The sequence below is a fragment of the Haliaeetus leucocephalus genome, unplaced genomic scaffold (assembly GCF_000737465.1).
Source record: "Haliaeetus leucocephalus isolate CR32 unplaced genomic scaffold, Haliaeetus_leucocephalus-4.0 Scaffold339, whole genome shotgun sequence".
NCBI classification, from domain to species: domain Eukaryota; kingdom Metazoa; phylum Chordata; class Aves; order Accipitriformes; family Accipitridae; genus Haliaeetus; species Haliaeetus leucocephalus.
Genome location: NW_010972775.1, coordinates 22,428,813 through 22,455,150, shown reverse-complemented (window position 1 = coordinate 22,455,150; position 26,338 = coordinate 22,428,813). Strand labels below are relative to the sequence as shown.

The 26,338-nt window shown below is 39.3% G+C and overlaps 1 protein-coding gene across 4 annotated transcripts in view; it reads right to left on the bottom strand.

Moving 5' to 3' along the window:
• Positions 1–26,338, bottom strand: part of PIAS1 (protein inhibitor of activated STAT, 1) — a 63,049-nt gene that overhangs the window by 32,855 nt on the left and 3,856 nt on the right. For all 4 annotated transcript variants that reach the window (XR_774643.1, XM_010572118.1, XM_010572116.1 and 1 more), the window contains exon 2: positions 3,936–4,380. Coding sequence is in view for 3 of the 4 variants with exons in the window: in XM_010572118.1 (XP_010570420.1) it covers positions 3,936–4,380 (445 nt within the window). In the remaining variant the exon portion in view is untranslated. The remainder of the gene's footprint in view (positions 1–3,935; positions 4,381–26,338) is intronic.

Below are 26,338 nucleotides of genomic sequence, written 5' to 3'. Positions count from 1 at the left end.
TAAATTGAAAATAAAAGGTTAATTTCCCCTTACAGGTAAGTAAAGACCCATAACCTAGTTAAAATGTTAGGAATGACATATGCTGTAACAAGAAGTATTTTTAAGATGATGTTGAAGTATCTAATGTCCCTTCCATAATAATCTGGCAGAATTTTGGTACTCTACTCATCTCGTAGTGAACACACTTTACCACACAAAAGAGATGTTATCTGTGTGTTAGCAGTTACTTCTAGAAAATTGGCCCTATGCTTAAAAAACAACCAATTAGCAGCATCTGTGCACTGGGGGCTGAAAATAGGGGAAAATTAAGTGAAAGTTGCAGCTTCACTTCAGAAATCAACAACCAAAATTCTCCTATTTAAAGGAGTTCCTATTCAAAAAACAACAGAGAAGTCATAATAAGGCAACTTTCATATATTCCATCAAGGCCAAACTGGATAGCTTTTCCTCAAAAAAACCCAGTCATATAATCATATCAAATCATGGTTAACCATAGGGCAGAATGCTCAGACTTCTCACTAGCACTGCAAGAGCTCAGTGTACAGATACATCTACCAACATACATTTTCAGAATATAGAGCATTCCTAGTTGGCTTGTACACAAAAACATCCAATGTAGAAGCTTTCTCAATTTTGCAATAAGGATGACTAATAAAATATGGATCAAATTCGACAGCTCCACTAAACATGGACAGATAGCTCTTCATCTCAGATAAACAAGCCCAACTGACAGCCTTCTTGGGAGTAAAGAAAATGCTGTCATCTCCTGACAGCACAGCCAGCATAACTATAATTGTCAGTATTAGCCACACAGCTCTGAAAGAGCTATGCAGGAGTCATGTACTTGAAACACTCGGAAGGAAGCAAGAGACTCTGCTATCTGAGCAGAGTAACAGCAGGAGGAGAGTCCCACCGTCAGCAGGGCCTAGCTGCTATTTTCAGTTCTTCAGACAAGAGCAGGTTGAGGTAGCATAGGCTGAGTTTACGAGTTCAACTAGCTAGGCAAGTCTGCTCTTCTGCAAGCATCCTACTCACTGCTACAAGTTGTATGGGCTACTGTAAGCCAAAGAAAGTTAAAACAAGTTAGCCAACGGCCTTCTAACCTTAGCTTGTCACACATGCTTCAGCCAGCCATGCTCAAGTAAAGATCCTCAATAGCTGTTGGTGAGAAGGGTACAGATGGATAAAGCACCACATTTCCTCCTTGCCATGAATCCAGCCCAGCGAGCAGTCGGCATCTGAATTTTAGTCACAGTTCAGAGCTACATTTTGAGGAAGCAAGTGTATGAAGGTAACATCCATTTCCTCCTTTTGTTCTTGACATTAAAAATAATAGTTAGCAAATTTAATTTCCTTATCTGTTATTCACATTAGCTTGTGTACTACCCACCTACGTAAAATATTTGGGTAGAGAATGCATGTTCAAGTGCCCTGCTATCCAACTCCCTTCCCTAAGGCTTCATCAAATTATTGTTTTTCAAATTAATAATCACTTCTTGATGAGACAGAAGACTACTGTAGCAAACCTTCCAAGCAATTCCACCTTGACTTGGGAAAGACCAGGCAGAATCACATCCAAAGATGTGCTTTTCCCAACTTTTACATAATGACTATCATTTCAGAAGAAGCTAAAGATCCTCAAATCAGTGGAAAGAGCACTCATTCTCTCTTTCACACATATTTTTTTTCTTTTCCTGTAGGTTCCATTTTAATCAGGGAGATAATTATTCAAAACCTCACATCAGGTCATCAGTTCATTCTTGCGGTAGAGGGAAACAAAGTAAATTCTGAAGTTTCTTATCCCTACCCCATGAGGAATCTGATAGGAAAAAGCAAGCAGGAGATGCTGAAGCACTGGCCAAATGCCAATAAGTAGTTCTGAGTGTTTGTAATATGCATCTGCCATTTGAAAACAAAGCCAGGGAATCTAGAAATTTGACATTTGAGGAAATCCTCATTGTTTGCAGCGGTGACAAGGACGCCCAAACCTTTTGGGGCAAATATTCAACAAATCATTTAAGACTTTTTAGTTAGAGTACCAGTAACTGTATAAATGGAAAAAATTAATACAAGTCTGCTCCACACTTGCATTTAAAACTGCTAAGCTGTATGCGCAATTGCTCCAAGTTGTTTTGGAAGTGTATAAAGCTGCATAACACTGGTTATTAATCCAACAGGTTTTTTCATTAACATATATATATTTATTACTCTAAAATACCTTCATGACATTTATAGTTAGCAATTTTACAATCTGTAGCAACATTACTTTCCACTACAAAAGGAAACAACCAACCATTTCTCATATGCATGGACACTGAAGTTCTCTCCTCTCCCAAAAGCACAAGAAAAAAAAAATCTTTCTAATAGTATTACTTTGGACAAACAGAAAGACATCTGCAGACAGGATTCACATGTAAAAAAAAAAAAAAAAACAAACAGACCCTTAAGTTAATTGAAAGGACAGGGATTGCTTATAAAGGTATCTGGTTGGAATTTCACCCACTTCCATTTTCCTACCTTGACACTCAGAGTCCACAATGGGGAAAAAAAATGTATCCTATTGTATATAAACTCCTCAAGCAATAAGACATGACAGGGCGGCAATTGTGATCTCTTCATTTGGGGCCAGTTTGTCAGACATGGAGCTGACAGCAAAGTGTTCTTACCACATCTAGGAATAAATGCATACCATAATTCCCGCATTGGAATGTCTTATTGAAATTACAGCATTATTTTTAAGTATTTATAATGTAGAAGTGACGGAGACACATACTGAGTACCTAATTATCCTGTACCACCAGCATTGCCTAGAATGCTTATTAATCAATTAGGTTTTAGATTAAAGCTGAACAGATACAGTATACCTCTTAAAAGAATACCTGAACCAGAAGGTTATCAAAAGCTATCTGGTTTTCCCTCAGTGTCTCAGTTATAACAGTTAAAACAAAAAAATATGCAAACAACTGTGCAACATACTTCAGAAATGTGCAGGCCACCATCACCACTCACACATCAGGCCTCCTACATCCCTGTAGCTGTTCAGACTGTTAATGTAAAGTACCTGCTCATTTCTGTTTACAAGGGAGCTCTTTCGCAAAGGACATTTTTTTCCACTCACCCACCATCTCCCTGTATCTACTCTCACAAATCTCCTCCTACCAGCTATTCTCACAGTGAATCTTTTCCAAGGTTTCAAGACAGCAGAGGTTCCAACATGCAAGCAGCCCCTCCAGAAATCAACAGGACTATTGTATTTAAGCAGCATTTAAGAGTATTAAAAGTTAACCATGCTGTTAAGTGCTACATGGAGTCAGAGCCAGAAAAATCACACATTGTTATATAATGCTCTGTAAGCATCAGATTATTCTCAGCAGCTACACAAGTGATTTATACCTTAATACAACAGACAGTTTAAAGAAAAGTAGCCACAACTGCAAAAGAACCACAAGTCTTCCTAAACTCAGATGTTCAGGCTGTAATAGATCACAGCAAGTATCTAGCCTGGCATTCTTTCCCAGCACAGATGAGAAGATTTTGTGGGCTTGACGGATTCGGGGGTATTGTTATTTTGTTTTTTTAAATAATTAAACTCTATGGTTTATAAGAACTACTGAAAGCAGACAGGTTTTTTCCTTTTTCTATGGTTTAGTTTGTTTCTTGTAAAGTTGTTTCTTTCAAACTCACCCCTTAGATATAACGGATCTTTGAACCATATTTAGTGGCTCAGCTAAAGCAACTAATGAGTGTTACGTAAGACGTCTCTCCATGTAGAACAATCTGTTCCAAAAGTTACCAAAAATAGCAATTCTCTAAACACTGGTGTGATGCAATATTTAACCAGTTACTGCATTAGCAGCTGAATTCATCCATTACTATTCAAAAAAAAAAAAAAAAAAAAAAGACTTCAAATATTATTACAACTTTTGCAACCTTACCTAAGCTGGTAGGTTTTATCAGCTCATCCAACAAGTCATAAAAAGGTAATTTCTGAAGTTTTATGTCAGGATGGACAGGGTGGAGCGCAGATGTGAGATGGGGGAGTTCCAGTTCATGTTTAGGTCCCAGAAGCGAAACAGGAAGCAATGGTGACGTGGCAGGGTGGCCATCGTAACTGAGCTGTGGAATGGTAGACGGAGACAAAGTTGCTGGCATGGAGCTCGAGTGTACGCTGGCGATAGATAAGTCTGCAGGTGTCATGATTTTTTGAGGGAACCTTCGCCTATAAAGTTCTTTGATTTTCATTTGTACAGCTGGACTGCAGCCAGCCTTTAACAAATGCAGTGCTTTTGTGAGAAGTTCGTGTTTTCGTCCGTGCTTGTTCCTTCCCGCGTAACCCAGAAGTACTTGCAGTTCAGAAACTCTAAGGCTCATAACCATTTGCTTAAAAGAAACAAAACAAAAAATTAGTATTCAAGTTACATCATCTTAAACACTAACATTAGAACGTGGCTTAATCCCATTAAGCATACAGTTTTTAAAGGCACACCACTATTGCTCTTCCTCCACTGATTATCCAAAATATAATGTAAAACAGTACTTGTCCACAGACATATATCTACTTCAAAAGTCTGTAATGAGTAATTTTTAAAGGGATTTCCATTTGCCATACACAATTCAGGACAGCAATACCGGGAGGGGGGGGTGGGGGTGGAACTGAGAGAAGGACAAGTTGCCAGTACAAAATAAAGCTTGTAAACATAACCATTTTCTAATCACTGTTCTGCTAGCAATTCTAATCTTAGCAAATTTTTTTACTTCCAGCTAGATTAATAGAGAGTCACATATCGACAATATCCAAATCTTCAGTACCTATACTTAAAAGCTGTGCCAGTCCTTAACTCTGGAACCCTACCTCATTTTCAAGTCCCTTCCTCACTTTTTGCCATGCAGCATAACTAATCCACACAGGTTCAAAGGAAAGGAGAGAAATGACCAATGTTAAAAAGAGAGAAATTATAATCCGAGTTGTGTTCAACCACATATGATCATTACTGAATTAAAGGAAACTTCTTCCGATTCAATTTTCTTACTTCTCACATCAAAGCTGCATGTTCTGTTTTGGATGGGGGAGTAGGGCTTTGACTTCTATTAATTAGTTTCTTCATTTACACAGTCTTCTACTGTCTCCCAATATGGTCTAATGAATCAAACTAGTAAGACTTGTAAACTGTTTCACTTCTTCAGGAACCGAGAAAAACACTATGCAAAGTAGCAAAACCAGCAGTCGCCTGTGTGCACAAAGTACTTCCCCGCTGGTCAAGCAGGAGCCAGAAAGTCAACTTATGAGCCTAGTTTCTATTTTAAAACTTCTTTCAGTGCTTGACAGTGTCTTGTTTGCCATCACAAGGCCTGTGACACCAGCTGAAATCATATTCCCGCAGAATTTTGCATTCCCAAGAAACCACAAGGAAGTGAAATGCCTAGAACTCATTGCCACGACTGGCTATCTGCATCTTCTGTATGAAACCATTAAATACCCTGAATATTTTGTAGTCAATCCCAAAAGATCAAATTCAAAATAATACTTGAAGTATATATTTGGGACTAAAACAGCTAATTCAGCATATCGGGGTTCTGCAATTTCCCAGCCAATGAACACTGAATAACCAAACTAGCATTTGCAAACTATCTTTGAAATAGAGTACAAATGCTCCCATCCTCTCCAGCTCTTCAAACTGTGCGAAGTATTCAGACACGTACATTACTCAAGTTATGTTCACATTAATTCTTAAACCTAAAGTGCTAATATTAGAAAGTACGCTATCCCTAGCTTTAGCAAAACCAGCCCAAAACTCCCATCAATTCCTCAAACCTCCAGCACCTGCAAGAGATCTTCAATGCACAGGTGTCCACAAGAAGTTATTTCCCTGTACTGAAATAGGTCGTGTTATTTAAAAGCCCCAAATTATATGATTCATGTATTTAATGAGGTATGCACCCAGACAGATTTAAAATCTGCTCTGTTGAACCACACCAACAGAACTGAATAACCTTGTTGCAAATCTTAGATAAACCTTGCTGCAGATTACCACAAACATTTCTGATATAACAGGAGTTTGCTGGCATTTTTTTTTCTGAATACCCCGAGAACCTACTTCACACTTTTAACTACGGGAGCTACTAATGAGAACAGGGGAGTTACTTTATAAGAAACAGAGATGTCTTAAAAGAATAAGGCATTTCAGTTACAATCAGAAGTGTTGACAGCTGAAAGGAAAGTGAAACAAATAGATTCGAAACATGGAAAAACACTACTTATAATGCTTTACAAACATTTCTTCAACAGAATGAGCAGTTACAGCAGAAGGGTTTAAAGCCTACTGCCATCACCATTAAAAGTCACTTCCTGAACAGCCAGAACCTCTTAAGAGTTTCATTCTGTTCTTGTTTTGTAATAAACTCACAGGCCTAAATTGCAAAAAACACAGAGGATTAAGAAATAATTGAGCTAACAAAGAAGCCCCTGCTATATGTTGGATGTTTTCCATTTTTTTGAAGGTATAGGCAAATTAGAAACAAGCATACAGAAAGCAGGGTCTATCATGTAGCCAGACACACAACCCAAAACAAATAAAATTCCCCAGATCTTCCCCACCCTAGCGCATTCCTTACAAAGGAGGACAAGAACATTTTTTTTTTGCAATGTTGAGGGCACTAACAGATACATCAAGTAAAAATGCAGTCACGAAAAAAAACAGCAATAAAGGCTTGAGGGTTTATTACAATTTCATATGTCATAGGAACCTTTCTAACACAAATATAAGTAAAAAGAGGCAATGCCTTAAAACAAATGCCACACACACACACACACATCCATAGAGTTTTGCCAGTGGATTGTGTCAATCAGTGGCACGGGGAAGCAGAGCCTGACAGGCAGCCGTGCTGGCAAAAGTCTCTCACGTTGCTGCAATCTGAACATGAAAATTCCTCTCCCCTCCTCCAACACAGTTGTGTTTTATTTGAGGACACAGTCCAGCTCTACCAGCAGAAGTGCCTCTGCCTCTACAAGCACTATCCAGGCTACAAGCCCTTGGCCCATGTCACACTGGTACCCTAATCTTAGAACAGGCAGGATAATTATAGCAGGGAAACAAACCAAGTGCTGTCAAACACATAAAGTAAATACATGAAAAAGCTGCAATTTATAATTTTTTTTTCCTGTCACATCTCACCTCATCACAATTCAAACACCTTGCTGGCTTAGTTACACTAGCAAAGCTGAAGGGCAAAGACACAAAGCGTTTTGCTTCAGGAAATCTTGCTTTTTTTTTCCTGTTGCCTGAAGTAGAGTAGTGAAAAGATCACTCTCAGCAGTACACCTGCATCTGCAGCAAGCTACAAAACCCACCACAAAGAGTCTGTCTCCCAACAACATCAAATATCCACAATGCAAGTAACTGCCCCTACCTCTGGCTGTTTATCGGAATTGGCAAAATGTTTTGGTTTTTCTTTCCTAACACAATAGAAAGTAACAAAACAACAACAACAAGCCCAACCAAACAAAAATAAAAGGATATACACAGCTACCAAGGACAGATTGAAAGATAGCTTGCAAACGGCAATTACAGATAACTAGGTGTTTAGTTAAGTGTTCACATACAGGTAAATACATGTTCCTACAAACCTCACACTAGTGCACAAGAAATTGATGCTATTTAGCTATGAAAAGGTTGAGCTACTTGCCACTTGCCTAACTTCAGCAGGAGAAACACAGCAAGCTGACCACAAGCCAGTTTCAGATACAACAAATTGCAGTATCAAGCACACTAGGTGTTCTGATGTTGTGCGTTTTGGTACCTGTCATATCTAGGCAATATCTAAAATTCAAAGAGAGGGTGAGGACAGTAGAAAAACTGCTCTAAGTATAAAAAAGTATGAACAAGCTTTACAGAAACTCAACTTATCTCAGTTTAGCAGAGTATTTCTATTTTGACTCACTGTAAAGACCTACACAGAGTTTAGAAGGTAACTCTAATCTATAAACATGCATCTGACATTTCCTGCCCGACAACACAACACAAACGTGTTCCTCCGCAAAAGCTGCATTAGTCATGGGGATTGCTTGGTTCGTTATATACACTCCCGCTTCAGCCCACGTCCCCTCACCCAAGGCTTTTGACCACAGTCCATCCTTCCCCAAAACCATCAGGGCATTTTGCTGTCTTATGATAAATCACCTAATTGTATGTGTCAGGCAGGAGATGCACAGAAGCAAAGAGGCCAGATTATTTTCCCACCTCCCAGTTGCTTGTTTCCAAATCTGTGCCACTTTTCTCCTGTCGGATTGTGTGAACTCAACCATTTGATGCAGTTCATGCTACAGCCACATGAGCAGGTGCATCCCCCTATTTCTGCGTGTTGAGAAAACATTCTCAAGCAACTCATCTGGAAACAAGGACTATTTCCTGCTCCATGCCTACTTCAGACAACCAATAAGGTTTGGAAGAAAATGGCTTAAGGATGCAAAAGCAATCCATGGGTGGCATCCTACATCATCCACCTACTTCTCTCCTGTGACTATCAATAGGAAAGAATGTTCTACCTACAGCGCTCTCTTTCAAAAGAGTTAGTACACTTTTTTAAAAGCTAACAGATGTGAAAATTGTTTAAGTCCCCCAAACCAAAAATTGCATGTAGACACTTATGAGGTAAGGAGGAACAAGAGTTTTCTCCAAAAACATCCACAAAAGGACTACTAAATAAAAAGCATCAGGCTGCAGCATCAATGAACGTTTTGTAGCTCCTGACTCACCAAGTTCTCTCAATAAACAAGCATGTCTGGTTGGAGTGTCTATGCCACACAACAGGACAATTCTGCTTTGTGAATGCTGTTTAGGCATTCAGAGTAAATACTTCACCAGGAACCTTAACTTGTACCAGAGCAGCCAACATTAAGTGTCATTTACTTTGATTTCTCTCTGCAAAGAAAATAGCAGAGAGAAATCTTTATTTTTAAAGAATGGTTTTCCACGCAAGCCCAGTCATTCCACCCATCAAGGAAAGATGGCCAGGCTGGGCAGTTTTCTGGCTAGAGAAGTCCCATCGTTAGCACAGGTCAGGTTAACAGGTCAGACCAAAGAAAACTGCTTTCAAGAACTGGACCTTGTCTCACTGATCTATGAAGGTTGGGAATTAAGTTTAAAAACAAATAAAATCTACATGTTAGTGCCTCTAGATATGAAATTCCTTTAATAACTCTGTGTGGTGGGTCTCACTGGCACATAATTCAGAGAAGTACAACTAAAAAGACAAGCAGATTCCGGCAGAAAACGTCATTCTAGACTGGAAAATACATGGGGGCTAAAACACTGGTTTGAAATGCAGGAGACAAGCTGTAAATCCTGCTGCTCAAGGAAGGATCAGATACAGGTTATCTGCTGAGATCCAACACCACAGATTGTGAGCCTTCACCTTTTTTTTCCCATTTTTTGAAGGGAGGGACTTGCCTGACAGGTGAAAACCAGACAGCAAAAATTTATCATAAATACCAGCACCACAAGGTACTATCTTCAAAACAGCATACTCATCCATCAGAGGCAGCGTTAATAGTTCCAACAATTTGATTAATGCTTTCTAGAAATGGTATTTTTACATCCCCAGTAATCAGCCCCAGGATCTATCTGGAGAATTTAACAAGTTATTTCCGGATGTTTATGATAACTAGAAGCTGTGAATAAGCTCCAAAACACATTCAAAAGATTTGCCAGCACAACAAGAAGCATTTGGCTAGGTACCACACCGCATTTTGTGCCTAAAGCTATACAACAGGTCCTCCACAATTCTCTAAGCATTAACATGAAAGTTAAAGGGGAAAAAAAGAAAAGAAAAAAATGACCTCAAATGCTACTCAAAAGATGGATGAAGAGAGTAAGTAAAAGGAGAAGGAAGAAATGAAAAAACAGATAACGAACAGGACGTCACCCGTTTATAATCAGCAATTTAAGACGGTGACAGTAAATTTCTTGTGTTACTAGAGACACAGTGCTTAGCAATAGTTTACTAACAGTCTCAGAAATTAAGAATCATTATCACAGAAGAGGACAAGCACTGCAACAAGTCACTTCAAAGGAAAAGCGTAAGACAGAAAACCCTTCTGACTACACCCCTGCAGGAGCCTCCACACTGATACCCTGCACAGCACCTTTGGCCCCAGCATCCAGAGGCATCGGCTCCGGCTACAGTTTGCATTAACAGTGTGCACACATTCACACTTACAAAGCTCAAACATTGTCTTCAAGGACGACACAAATGGAAATTTACCCCTTATGAAACAAGGAAACTACTATTCAAGGAATTCCAAAATGCACTTCAAAAAAAAAAATATCAAAATTGTTCTTTTTTCTAATACAAGCGACTAGGAAGCATTAGATTAGCATGGAAATGGTTTTGAATTAATCTCAGTATGCCTCCAACACCCAGCTGTAAAAATACAGGAGAGTTCTTGCATGCTATGAACAGCCTCTTTAACCCCTGATACAAATCTTCGGAGAAGAAAGCTATACCTGAGCTACATGAGCTCTCTACAGTTACACAGACTAAACTCTTGGGCTCTAAGACATTTAAGATTTGTGAAAATGGGAAATCACAAAGGCAAAAATATTCTCATCTTTTATGAACGCACATTCCCTAGTCCTAAATTCTAGCCACAAGACTCACACAAGGAAGCTATCAAGGCTAAACTATAAAAATTGAAGTCGGTCTACTGAAAATCTGCAAGAGGGAGTTAAACAACCAATTCATGGAAGCTCAAGCGCCTCGATGACAGGCTGTAACTTCCTGCATTTGTCTAATGCAACCAAAACACTCAAAGGTTGAAGTCACCGTAATTCAAAATGGAGGGGAGGCAAAAGCACAGAACAGTCATAAACATGCAAGATACTACAACCTTTAAGGAGGCTATTGGTTTTCATAATGAAAACCTCATCTGTCTCCTAGAGTGGTACGTACAATGTTTTGGCAAGCAGGGCAGCACTAAAAGAATAGGTACAAACCAATGGCAGGTACAAATATTATTTGCCTTTTGTTACACACGCAAGGAGACAGGGTATTTCTTACTCAAAGAAACCCTATATTTACACAGTATATCAGTGCTCATAAAGAACATGTCACAACTGTATGACCAAATCTAAGCATTCGTCTAGCTGGCAATAAAAATAGATTTTAATCCATTAAAAATGCGTCAACAAAATTATGTCCATAGGTTGCAAATGCCAAAAATAGCCTGGACTGACCTACTCTTCGTATCTCCACAGATGTGGGCTTCCTTAAGGTCAAACACTGTATTCATGATTTTCACCAGGTAACATATTTCTTCCCATGCTAGCAGAGAAAGTACACTATAAAGCTTAAGTTATCAGGTGTTATTTACTTTGGCATCCTCACAAACAATATATTTCCTTGCAAATTATATGGTTGCGTATCTGTTAATATAAACATTATGACCCTTGAACCAGCCTACCCAAATGATGAAGCTTAGATTCAAGCGCCTGCTAACACTAGGGATCTCTGGCAGTGAAGTGAAGTGATCATCTAAAAACTGCAACAGTTCAGTCTAAAGAGCTGCTGAACTTGAGGTCCTGCAATTTCCCACTGCCATCCTTCTGTATTCAGTTCATGTAACAACTTACCAAGTATACCATAACCACTTAACTCTTAATTCCACAGATCAACTAGTACAAGGAACATTTTTCTTAACCACTCTTGGCAAACGTTGCTTGCTTCTATCTGTCATGCTGGTAAAACTTGACTAACCTCAAATTTAGTAAGTTTTAGTTAGGTCAGAGCAATGCTGTTTCATACATGAACACAAATCTAAGCTCTCCTTCCAGCCCACAGTTCAGGGGCCTCCATCTAATCCTACACCAGTGACGCTACCAAGTTCTTAGAGATGTCGGTGGCTTACTGGAGACAAGAAAACCCTCAGTGATAAAAGTAAGAAAATTCACTGACAAGTGGAAGGATGTTGCGAAAGAAAACAGTACGACAGCTCTAGCCCCACTGAACTGGCTGCTAGTAACAACAGGCAGGCCGAGTTTGGAATTTTTAATATAATCCCCATGTGCTAAAAGTTGTCCTATGTTTTTTACAGATGTCTGTGGTATTTTGCTATGCTATCATACATGTGAAATATCTTTGAAAAGCCTTGACACATATAACCTGGCAAATTAGTGTAGGCAATTGCCCTCCTAGACATCCGCTCCACCCCTTTCCCTAGAGGTTATTTCCTCTGGAAGAGAGATTCAGCAGAACCGACTGTGTGCCCACGTACCCAAAATGCCACTTCAGTGCCTGAACACTTAAATCTCTGGCATTCTTTTTTTTTTTTTTTTTTTTTCATATGATGGCTTGCAAACCACATTGTGACCTGCCCTGCCTCCCTGGCTGCACATTAACACTGCCGTAACAGAGAAGTGGGGCAGGCAGCTGGTGCAATAACTTGCTCAAACTGCAAAAGCTAGATTTGTTGCAGAAAGTCTGCCAAGACTTTAGTCACGTCTAAATTGTATTTGATTTAAAGTAAGTCACATTTTATCTTAATCCATAACAAAAGTTTTACTGTTCTCAAGAGATTTTATTCACTAGGTGAACTATATTATTACTTTTGGTATTAAATAAGGTTGCTGACACAGTAGTAATCTTCATTTCAGCTCTTGGAGACTCAAGTTTTTTTCAGCCACACTCAACTTAATTGTCCTAGTGTATTTATCCTTGCAGATGGGAATTATTTGTACAGAGCTACGCACTAGCATGATTTTCATGACAACTAATTGCAGAAATACTAGTTTAGACAATCTCTGGATACAAAACAATGTGCCCCTCTAAAGACAAACAGCTTACACCTAAGGCTAATAATGAAGACAATTATTTTCAGCTATTTGGGAGAGGGTCATTGCCAGACAAATTTACTTTTTATTAAGAACGTTCTTATCCTTAACTAAGCCTTTCAACTAGCTGACAGAAAAGCTAATTCCTATGCAATAAGCTTCAGTGAAGCCCAAGCCAGCTGTAGACACAGCTGTCCAAAGAGCTTGCTAAACACAGTATGTCCTATTATAATCTAACAAATAACACAAAAGGTCTACAGCGGTATAATCAAAATACAACAACTTATACAGCTCTCAGTAGTAGTCTGAAAGATTGTCTCTTTGTATAAAAAAAGAAAAAAATTAAGATCAAGAAATCTCAGCTTCTGGAAGCCATACAAGAGGTCACAAACACATTTATTTCCCCTCCCTCAGGGATTTTAAAAAAGAGAACATACATTTTTAAATATACAGTTAAAACAAAAGCAATGGTTACATAAACAATTTGACTAATTTGGGATTTACAGAAAGGGGGTCTACTAAATGAGAATCCTTACAGCCGTTCATTTTCAGCAGAACACTAGAGAATGAAGCTCTAGTTACTTCCTAAATATCTAAAATACCTGCACAAAACACATGTAGCTTTTGGAAGTCAGTTTTGAAGGAAAGCTGGAGAAGAATGTACCTGGAATTCAATGAATGTACTTACATTGCAACATGGATAAAAAGGCAGCTTCCACAAGCAGCTTACAGAACCTCTTAGCAGCAAGACATACAACAATTTCAAGATCTACATTCCTATATTCAGTGTTTGATGTTTGCTTGCAGCAGTTATTTAAATCTCTACTGCATCAACAGACATTATTTCTTTGTATGTGTTAACCAACTTAAGCATCACTGGATTAAAACAAATTATTGCCATAATAAATGCATATTTTCCTCCAAAATTAAAAAAAAAATATTTCTGCAGCTTACAGAACTGCAAAGCGATCTGTTCTCCACATGCCACAAATTACCACCTGGTGCTGAAGAGTTAGTTGTCCACTAAAACCAAATAAACTTTTGCTATTTAATTAGCTTCAAATGAGGTAACACTTCAGGATATGAGATTATAAAGTCAAATATACCCAAAACACTTCTAGATAGACTATCAACTTTTTTTTCCCTTCATTTGTCCGATTTTCTAGGATGCAGCACAGGAGACAGACTACGTCATCACTGACTATTATTCTGGTATCTCAAAAAGTTTTAATTAACAATCATATTAAATTTGGATACTGACTTGCAAAGTACTGAACAGCAGGCTGAAGCCAGTATATAATTGAATCTCATTTCCCTTAAAAGTAACCAATTGCTACATTAATGCCGCGAGAGAAGGAGAACTAGAAAACCGGAGTTATCTATTCACAATTCTCACTTTAAAAAAAAATATTTTAAAGCCAAAATGGCACGTGATAAAATTAGTTTTTTCTTTTAGACTCTGAAGCAAACCTTCTCAAAAAATTCTGTTCTGAGGTATGTATCCCCAGGCTTTGTGAATTACACCTAAAAAGAGCAATTCTGAGACGCTGAGCTCCATCACACAAGCAGGATCTGTCCACAGAGCTAAAGACAGCAATGGCCGTAACTCTGACAGGCCCACAGCTGCCATCAGCCTTGTCACTGGGTACCATGTTACTAGTATCACCTTCTTAATACACTGTCTCACAAGATGCATGAGAAAGCTGGTAGTGCTTTTATCTGTAACCACAGGAGTATACAAAAGACCGCAACAATAGTTAATAACATCTAGAACAAAAACTGGGGAGGAAGGAAAGGCGGAAGGAAGGGAGAAGAACAGGAAAATTAAGAGATCAGATAAAACATCAGATATGGGAAATACTCAATAATTTATCATTAAAATATTTCCCTTTCCAAAGGAAGAAACAGAACACAAATGAAATAAATCTGCTGACAACAAATACCTATGAAATACACTGCCCAAACACCCTATTCCCTTCTAATACTGGTCCACCAAAAATAGTAACTTATTACTACTAACAATTAGTCTTAATTGTTATCACAGAAATAAGCAACGGAGCCAAAAGTTCCCACTGTGTCAATAAGCTGAAAACAAATAATCCATCAAGCAATCATACTGGCATTCATATAGTCTTTTTTTTAAAAAAAAAAGCTAGTCATTCTGCACATAATTTATTTCACAAGGTCCTCAAATTCATGTATAGAAATTACATAAGGAAGCCAAACCACATACTTCTTTTTTAAGTAGTCATATAGCAAAGTCATCGAGATGAATTAAAAGCTTGAACAGTACTAAGAAATCTTCCTTTTAAATTACTGTTCCTCAGAGTATCAGGTAAGGCACACTACACGTACCACGTATCTTCTCACTAGTTCTGTGAAGACTGCCTAACCATGACGGCATGAAAGAAAGGGAAGCCCCAAGTTTCATACATCAACGTTCTCATAGCATAGATTATCATCAATTGGCGTCTACTTTGATGAAGTATTGATTTCAAGCATGTTCTAGTGAAGCTCTTCAAAATCACTCCTTTAGTGCAGTTTTTCTAAGTCTTCATAAAGTGCAGGCAAGATAAGCGTTTTCTCTGCTCAAGTCTTCCTCCTCTTTCAGGAGGAAAACACCCAATCTCTTGCCTTTCCTCTACTTATTTCTGAAACACAAGCCATCGTTACAAAGCAGAGATGATCCTAGTTCTTTGCACTCTGCTTGCTTAGTCCTAGTCCTTCCTAGAAAAATCTTGTCTTAGATGTTTGCTGGAGACCAAAGGACTAAGACTCCTTTCTCTGTTCCTTAGCTGTTGAACACTTCTCTGCTTCCCATATTTTATCTATCAATATTGCAGTGGCCATAAACAAAAGGATGCAAGACAGGCAATGTTTGATGGAAAGTAATACTTTTTATTATATTTAGAGAAAGAATTTGCACATCTGAAATGTTTTTCAACCGTATCAGTTGGTCTAAGAAGAATTACTATCTCTTTATATTTTATCAAAGCATCTATCTGTGAACCAACAGGTTCAGGTTTTTAGGCACCAGTCTAAAAGCAAGACCAAGAAATAGCATTCACATGTTTACATGGCCCTCCCAGTCATCAACTTTCATCAAGTTAAGAGATAACTGCATATGAAATTCAAAGTTGCTAAACACAAAGCAGTCAAAATTGGAAGAAAACCTAAATTTTGCACGTGTTTTTCTCATTAGGTAGCTGATGGTTCAGGAGAGGAACTTGGGCATCACTACAGATGAAGAGCTCTTCATGCAGCTTCAGCTGAATAAGCGTATTTGCAGGAACTAGTAGGCTAGACAACCTTGGAAGGTCCCTTCCAGCCTCAGATTCTGTGGATAAGAGTATTTTTCAGAACCAAAGGCAAAGTCAGAGAAGGGAATCAAGAACTACAAATGAGATATACAACATATCTGGTCCTACAGTCACTCCAAAAAGGCAAATAATTGCAAAATACATACTGTAAACCTCAGAAACATGGGCAGAGGTGGACAGGAGAAGAGGGCATCAATGTGGGAATGCTTCGTCAGTGGAACATGACTACCTATGACCACCCTAGGAACACAAAGGGCTATGCAACCAGATCAGAACACCACCCAGTAAAATCACTCTTATCTATGCTAGCTCATTTTTTTCTCTCAACAAGGTATCTAGAATAGAGAGTAGCCACATAATAGCAAAGTGCTAGCAGGAAAACTATGCATGAACCACATGTAGCCACCCAGTAATTCAAGAAAAGTCAGTTTTTCAAACTCTGAAGAGCTATTGTCTGTCGCAGCACAATAGGAAACACAAATTATAGGTCTGACTATTTATAGAGAAGTTAAATGAACACGAAAGCCTAATTTATTCCTAACTGTACAGATGCATTAAAAAATGTGATTATTTATTACATGCAACAACATGACATAAATTAACATTTACATCACATATTGAGACAGATCAATTTTGAAGTGCCAAAATACATTCATTATTGCAGAAAAGAAATCAGTAGCTGGATAAAAAAAAACTTCTGTCACTTGTCCAAGCCCAGGTGAAAATACTGGCAGTCAGCAGTTCATGTCCCATTTCAAAACTCTTACTATGTCAGTACTCAACCTCGTTCCCACAGAGAGGGATTTAAGATCCTAGGTCAGTCAAGTTAATGAGACGTGGATGACTTCTTTGGCTGCTACTCACGACACTAAAGCATCAGTAAGACTGTCAAGAATCACACTGATTTCATTCCAAGTACTAGCGCAGCTTGGAAAGAGAGCAACGGGGCAGCAGCAGTGCCAAATGCTGAATGCATATCCTGGGGAAGACATCTAAAAGAGGCATGGGGACAAAGAAAGAGAAAGCAGGAAGCTCAGTTTTTCATATCACCCACAACGACTGGTTTCTTCTCACTATGTAAAAATGCAAAAAGATGATGGAATAATAGGAGAGGAAGCAGACCTTCCTGCTTTTCTTCAGCATTCAAAAGAGGATAAAAAAAAAAGTTTCAAATGACAACAGGCAGCCAGAGACAAACTGAGAAGATGCAATTTAGGCAAGGCCTAGACTCCTGACAAAGCTGATCCTAACTCCACATCCTACTTCACCCCTCAGAATTTGGGCTACTCCGTCCTTCCTCCTCCCAGTGCCATCCACACCAGAAAACTGTATTTTTACATGTATTAGCTGCATTGTGTTACCTACAGGCTGGAAGACAAGCATGCAGTGCTTAAGAACCCATTAGCTCACAATGATTAATCCCAGGACAAAACATTAAGAGCGCGTTAGAAAGCTAAGAATACATCCTTTATGCAATACTTTCCTGGCCCACATATAGCACAGACAAGGCCTATAGGAATATTTCTTTCACAGTCACACTGGCACGTTAAGGAGAGATACTAAGGACGCTTGCTCAGTGGGAAGAGAGGTATTTCATTTCCCGGTGCCATCAATTTTATACACTGTCCCTCTCCTCATCACCTCATCCTTCAAGCACTGTATTTTTCTTATAACCAAAGTAAGACTGAATTCAATTAATCTATTCACACAATAACCCCTGCCCTGCATGGAAACAAACTGCTTGATGGAATGAACATTTTTAGAAGCCAAGTTTCAGCCACACCTATGATTTAAAATACATGAAAACTATTGCAAGTAAACTCCAAAAACGATACTGCATTTAACTTGGCTTCAGCCACAAGAACAACCAGTATTGAAAGAGCTGCCTAAGAAAACTTTGATAGCAAAGTTAAAACTTCCATGGAAATCCTGACCAAGTGAAAACAGAAAACGTGCAGTGTTTCTGCAGTACTGACTGCAGATACAAACACTCCCTCACTTTTCCCACCCTGCAGTGAGCTGCCTCCCCCCAAACTCCCACACCACTCGTGGGGCAGAGGGAGGATGCTGCTCCAGTCACTGCTCCTTTTCATCCTTACTGACCAAACTATTGCCCCACCTCATTAACCACACTCATCCAAATCCCACTCTGAATAGGAATTTGCATATATACAAGGCTTTTGCAGCTCATTAACGTAATTTGAATGACTCTCACATGTTCATGAATTTATACTCTACCGGTCCCTTTTTACATATACGGGCCAAGGGACCAGGGCAGGGGGCAGATTATTTAGGATCTCATGACAAAACGAAGCATTTTCTGGGTTTCAGCCTAGCATTTTAGTACGAAGTGTCTTCACCCTTTTGCCTCCTGATAAGACTCACTAAGTAACATATAGCTTCCACTTCCAGGTAAGGATGTTGTAAGCATCGTATTACTTCACAACCTTGCTCAGCCTCTATGTCAAAAGCAAAGGCCAGTCCAGTACTGGGGAAAAAATAAAAATAGAGGCATCAAGACATCAGTCATGCACAAGCCCAAGGAATGAAGGAGTCATTGCAGTTAATCAACTAATATTTAGCTTGAGCCCTTTACTAAGCTATGTGAATGTACTCTGAAAAACAAAGGCACATTTTTAGAAAACTTTTCTAGTTAACTGAACATAGGAAACAAGTTTCAACACATCTCTGCTTCCCCTTAAAACAGCTTGGCACCACCTCAGAGTTCTACATATGTTTAAAAACAACAGAATAGTACAGGTCAAAGGAAACTATGAAAATCCAGTCCGCACACACAAGCTGGATATTCTTACAGCATTAATACTGTTCTTTTTAAAAAAGCAGGCCATAGATCCTTAGCTTGCTCTTCAAAGTTCTTCTATTACCAATGTTTCCGAGTTGTTCCAAGACCAAACAATAGAGGAAGGTCATGCATGGAGTTCTGCAAGGGCCTGTGCTGGCACATGTAGCTTAACCTATTCGTTAACGACCTAGAAAATGAAGTGATCAGTGGGGTGACAAAGTTGCTAACAATATGACAAGGTTGTAAGGATGAAGGCAAACTGCAGAATCAGTGAAAGACCTCAGTGACAGAGCAATTCATGTACATAAATGTAAAGTGATGCCTATGGGGAAAACCAGACCAGACAGAGCTAGCTTTACATACAAAGTGATGGGCTCTGGGATGACCTTTACCACACTAGAGCAAGCTCCTGGGCCCAAGATAAACACACATATGAAAACATCAGCTCAGTAGCAGTCAAACACACAAATCATTGTTAGAAATCATTAGAAAGGGAACAGAGAGCAAATGAGAAATCATTATATACTATATAAATCCCTGGTTCACCCAGATCTCAAAGTGTCTCAAGGTTTTGATTATCTGATCTTAAAAAAAAATATATATACACACACACACATATTAGAAGTGGAAATGTTCACAGAAGGATAACAGAAGTCCAGCATGACTTCCCTAATTAAGAAATAGCAAAAGCTAAGACTTTTCAACATAAAAAAAATAGAGAACATGGGCACAGATATATGACAGCAATCTAGAAAACCATGAACAGCACAAGGAGAGTGGACAGGGATCAGCTGTTCAGGCTCTTTCATTACACAATATAGTGACCAGTGGATGAAGCTGGCTGGAATCAGACTCAAAACAAAATGAGAAGGCTCCTCACATAGCAAGCAGCAGAACAACAGAAATCCCTACCAAAACACTGTGAACAAAATAAGCCTATATAGGTTCAAGAGGAACCTGGACAGGCACTTGGCAAATAGATTTATTATGGCTTGTCCAGCTAGTAGCCCCCATTGCATTCAGAGGACTGAGCTGAAAATGGCTGGAGACCAGGAGAATATTGCAGGGAGGTGACAGTTATCTCTCATACTTTGTCCTGTTTTCATTTTTCCCTACACACTCACTTCTGGAAGCTGTAGGAGAAAATACTGAGCCAGATGGACCCTTGGTCTGAACCAGTACAGCTACTTTTACATTCTTAAGATTCAGTTTATTATGCATATTTATTTTTAGCCATTTCCTCAGTAACCCAAGTGACATTGTCAAGAGCCTCTAAAAATGTTACTTCTCAACTGAGTCAAATTTTAACACCAAAGAGGCAAAAGTGGAAATTAACTGAATGAAAACCTGTGTGTACACCCTTTAGAAAAACGTTATCTAAAATACTTTTAATTCAAACTGACAACAGTTCTGATACTTGATTAAAAAAATTTGAAGCCCTGCCATCAAGTGGCCTCAGCAGATTCACTGACGAGATACTGCTAAATCGACACGGAACCTACAGAAAAGAACAGCTTTGTTTCTGTACCGCTGCTGAAGTTTCTACATTTCTCATTTTGGTGCAATATATTTATAGGTGCACTAACAACTCCACAGATAGCCTTAGCAGAGCTGTCTCTAACAGATTTTTCAATAAGATGAAAATCTACACAAATACTTGGACAGTTTCAAAGACTCTTATTTTGCACCAGGGAAACAAGATACAACATCTGCACAGAAGTGAGATCATTTTGTCAAGGGAGTCTCAAGAAACAATATGAGAAATTAATGTATCAGAAAACATTCTCATCCACACAACTTTTTACAACACACTCCTGTGGCTCAGATTAGAGGTTTCACCTGAACCAAACATGTTATCCCTATTGTATTTGGCCCCTGCTTATATCTACTTTTTAAAAAAATAAATACTAGTGAGCTGCACCTATGCTAAATTGCCAAGCAAAACTATGTTCACTGCTATTTCCATTCTATACTCTATTTTGCATGTGAACTAATAATGGTTTCATTTGAAAAGCTGAACAGAGCAGCCTTGCTAAGTTCAGACCCTGCTCTACACAGAGGGCAGGAGGAACATCTTGCAGAAGACTGTACATGAAGGTAAGCAGGAAGTTTCAGCCCCGATTCTCAAATGACTGTCCCGCTTTAAGGCACAGTAAATTTCATGTGGCTGGACAGTGAAAGTAAGCTATCTGCTTACACAGCAAAAAAAAGCTGAGATGCTCTTCTTAAGAAAAAAGATGCACTTTCTCAGGAGGAAGCTCTGGCACTGACGCATGCAAAACAAAGCTGGAGGAACCTTGCATAGATGGCTATGCTGATCAAACCAATATGCAGAAGGACCAAGATTAGACTAGACCAGTGAAATGACTCCCAGGACTACCAGTTGTTCTGCAGAGATACACAGGATCAATTTTAATCCCAGAAGCAACTAGGGATAAATTATTTTCCTAAACTCTGCCTTTTGGCTCAGCTGCTGATCTGCCCCCCCTTGGGAGCCTCAAGAACAGCAGCATCAAGCAAATACACAGTGAAGAGGGCCAAGGCTGAAATCTGATGGACCTAAGGCACCCTATTGCAAACAACACCACCTGCATACAATGGATCCTACAGCTGCTCAATAATGAGCTGTACAGTATGGAAAGGTAAAGCCACAATTGTGGCTGGCAGCTTGAGTATGTGCCCAGTGGAAGAACCACTGTGAATACAAACCCCTACAGCTTCAACATAAAATTCTAGTGTACCTAAAGCACTCTGTAGTTTTACACTTTGTCATCTCTGGAAGAGAACTGGTTTTTTCCTAGTATAAACCCATCTTAGAAAACCGGGCCTCTAATCTCAGCTCTGCCCAAAGATTATGACTTAACTCCTGCCCAACACAAATTTCTGAGAACATTTATCACATATGTTTGCACACTCGAATGGCTGTGGCCACAAAAGATGCATCTTCAGGAAGTGAAGGCAATGCTGCAACCAAGCAGAGTAAGGAGACTGAGCTCAGTTTTCCATCTGTTTAATAACCATGCATTTAATGGGAGAGAGGGAAAGAGTGGGAAAGCTTGGTATACCAATTTTCAAAATGGACAAGAATCCTATGGAGCCTCCTGGTGAAGAGATGCCTACCTACTGTCTGTCATCATCTGCCCTCAGAAGATTCACCGCTTTTGAAAGCTAATTTTTTGAAGCAACCTCCACCTTTTCCACTGATACCAGTCAACAGACTCAGGAACTACTTTTGCACATTTCTGAGGATGTTAAGGATTTTGTAATACATCTCCACCAACAGAAATCCACAGGAGTAAAAAATCCTCAAGAACTACATCTGTAGCATGGAATCATCTGCCCAAATCCCATCCCCAAACAAGCTGCTGGTATCTTATTGTCAAAGATGTGAGGTACAGCAAGATGATCTGGCAAGAGGCTGGGGGAACAGGGCTTATTCAGCCTGGCAAAGAGAAGGCTTTGGAAGAACCTAATGGGAACCTTCCAACGTGTGAAGGACATGTCCAACATTTTCTCATGTCACTGAGAAAACAGAGCCATGATCTTCACAGAGGTCCACAGCAGGAGAATGTGAGACAACAGGCACAAGCTGAAATAAGAGGTTCAGGCTGGATATAAAAAAACAAAACAAAACAAAACTGTTTTTACCATGAGAACAGTTAAGCCATGGAAGACGTTGCCCACAGAGGTTGTGCAGTCTCCATCCTTGGAGGTTTAAGACCAGACTGCATAAAGTCCTGAGTGACCTGTTCTGACCTCATAGCTGATCCTGCTTTGAGCGGGAGGTTGGACTGGAGATTTCCCAAGGTCCCTTCCAACCAAAATTACCAAACAATCTATGGTCAGGATCAAGGGAGCAACTAGATGTCAAACTGAAAATAACACCAAGAAAAGCTAACAGGAGAGTCCTACTGAACTCTTGAAGAATTCAGCACAACAAATCATACCTGGGCTGGAAACTGGGGAAAAAGCACTCTTAGTATACACTACAGACATGCAAGGCATAGGGAAGAAAATATCTACAGAGATAAAGGGATGCTTCACAGCTTACTATTCTGGAAAAGTTGTTGGCTGCGTATCACCTCCAAAGCAGAGTAGAGATTGAAATTCCCCCTTTCTTACTCTCTCCTGCTGTTAGACGTACTTCTAAGATGGAAAATGACAACTGAAGCATTTCCTACAGCCCATGCAGTCCTGGCAGAAGCAGAGAGGAGGCAGAACTCATATGTGTTTATTAGCATGTATCCAGAAAGCTCATTACCATTTCCTAAACAAAACAAGGAAGTTCACTACAGAGCAATCTTCGGTGATGCACATAAAGCAAGTAACACTTACCTACCTTCCACGCTAAATAAACTTTAGCATACCCACAGAGTCTTTGCTCTGCTGTAGAGCCTAGGACTCTATCCTTACCAAGCAATGGCTTTAAAAGGCTTCTTTTCCTTCTCCATTAATTATCATGCCACTTCCTATACAAATCTCTTGTATATCATCTCCTATAGACATAAAGGTCAAACTTAGGTTGACCTTTGGTCTAATTGTATACTACCTTTTCATTTCTTTGTTTCATATATTCTAGACAAGCCCCATAATACCCACCTTCTGCTAATTCTTACTCTCCCCTAGTCTTGGAATACAATGCTTGCTTACAAAGCACTCTGGTATCCCTCCAGTATATGCTAAGGGACAGAATATAACAGGGGAGACATGGCAGTACATCTATACCCATCCCTAATCCCAACAGGAAAGTAAGATTAAGCAAATTGCTGACAAACTCCTGGATCAATACAGCTGCAACAGACGCAGGAGTCTCAGCAAAACAGCAAGAAAAGAAATGACAATAGAAAGGTCTGTACCACAGACACAGAGACACAGCACACAGAGAACAATAAAATAATGTTACCTGGTTTAATTTGGTTCTGGTGGCTATTGAAAATTTGGAAGATCAGAACAAGGCTAGGTAAACTAACATCTCCCGTCCCCATCTTCAACTCTATATATTCTCATTTTCAAAGGTTTAACATCTTCTACTTTTTGTTGTAGCCCCAAAGCTTCTAATTTACTTTGAAATAGCCAAATTTTACAGCAGTGACTAGTTGCTCAAAATGGCTTTGATAGCGTTGAGTAAAATTACAGAAATAAGCACCCTTTTATAAGCTACTGGAGCTCCTTTCTTCTCCTCATCCCCCCTCCCTTTAACTAGCAAAAGAATCTACTTTTAAGAAAGGCATTTATTTTCATGAACAGACCACCATCGAAGGTACTACATGCAATTTTTGCATCATAAAATCCAACCATCTTCATTTTTAAAAGCCCAAACCAACACTCCTAGCGTTTATTGGTCTACACAGAGCTGGAATAGTGACAGAGCAATGAGACAATCAATACCCGAGCTTGATCAAGAGGATTCCGAAATTCAGCTGCCCAAGCGTGTGTCACAGCAGTCACCCAAACAATACATTTTCCCTTTTCTCCCCCCTAAAGAACAGGGCAAAAATTTCTCTGTGATTCTTGCAGGCATATTTGTGTGTTAACCAGAGGTGAAGTTCTTACTTACAGGGGACAGCATGAGCTGAGGCAGCTGGACTACAAAAGACACACAAAGTATTTATCAACAACTTTTTAACATAAAAACCATGTTTGCATTCTTCACTGAAATTGTGGCTTTCAGAAGGCTTTTACTACTTTTTATGGAGGGCGATAAAGCATTTGTCCATTAGAAGGGCATCTGTAACATCTTTCATCAAAGCAAAAGTTTCTACAGTGGAGGCACAGCAGCAAAATTAAACAACCATTTCTGAGACAACTTAAGGTTTGTAGGTAGAATTCTTTCCTTATGGAGCCAAAGGGCCAAACACCAGTATCACCATGTAAGAGAAAAGCTGCAAGAGATCCAATCCGTTTTCCAGCCACAAATCCTCTGGGACACTGGGTGATCCCAAGGCCCCACAAAGTAACCCTTTCAAAATGTTGATTCACAGCAATAAAGGTACTATTACTTCAAATTCAATAGTTTCAGCAGAGACCAATGAACCCCACGCTGATGGAGTCCACCAGCCAACTAACCCTGGTGTTCAGTCCCGAACTCACTCGTGAGTATTACTACAGTCAACAAGGATTACAAGAGACGCTTCAGAGAAATGCAGCAGCTAGGCACTCCGAGGATCGGAGAGAGCTGGGGGTATCTCAGAACAATTACAGGGAGCACTCACGTCTCAAGTGTTTGGAAGTTCTGTTTTGTTTTTCACTATAATGGCACTAAAGAGAAAAACGATCAGATGTTGACTTCTACGAGAACCGATTACAGGAACTAAAATCCACCATGCCAAACACATTAGTGACAAGTCTGCACTTATCTTTGTGCTCTATATGAATGCAGGTCAGAGTATAAACCATACCAGTCATCTACATCCCTATAAATAACTGCAGTATCTGAAGATATCTTAACCGTCTACACCCTGCTTCATGGGATGCTTTTAAATATTTGTCTTATGTGTCTGTCTGATCCATAAACATTCTTATCAATGGCCAAGCAGTCCTGAGCTCTTCCCCTCCCTAGGGTAACATTTTTCTCTTATTCTCATGGAATAAAGCTAAATAAGATGCATCTTCTACCCGCTTCTTAGCTTCTAAGCCTTTTAACTGTAATTTCTAAATACCTTTATAACCAAAAGAGAAATTAACTGTAAATCCATTAAAAATAACTACTATGAGCCACAGGTTCTTATACCTTCCTTCCTTCTCACAAGTGTCAAGGAATAAGAATTTCACCTGCACAGGCCTACAAATACTTCCAGGATGGCACCTAATGTTCGTGGGGGGTTTATACTAGAAGTGTGCTGACAGTATGTTTACGTGTACACAACATGCAATCTGTTTTTTATTGGCAATAAAGAAGTGTTATGGATTGGGGCTTTGACAGTTAAGCAGTGATGCACAGCTGCCAATTTTATTTATCTGATATCCGCAATCCAGTGTTGAAGACCAAAAGCTCAAAAAAGGTACCTAGACCAAAATACAGTTAAAAATACAATTATACTGACATACAACAAATTACAGGCATGAAAATAACGTAATCCATGGACTGAGATAACAATGAGAAGTGGATTATATTGACTTTAATCACAGAAACACGCAACCCCAACAACTTAAAAAAGGATTAAGCAAAAATAGTTCATATTACAGAAGACTAAAATTCTAATTGAACACTGAAATAGGTAGCTTACGATTATTAGCATTGACAATGCAATTTAACACAACTGCATTTCCATACCGGAGATGCAATTTAACACAACTGCATTTCCATACCGGAGATCCATTTGTCACTATTACCACCACCTGGAAGCTGTGCTACTAGCCTCTCCCCCTCAAAAAACTGCTTCCCTGTATTT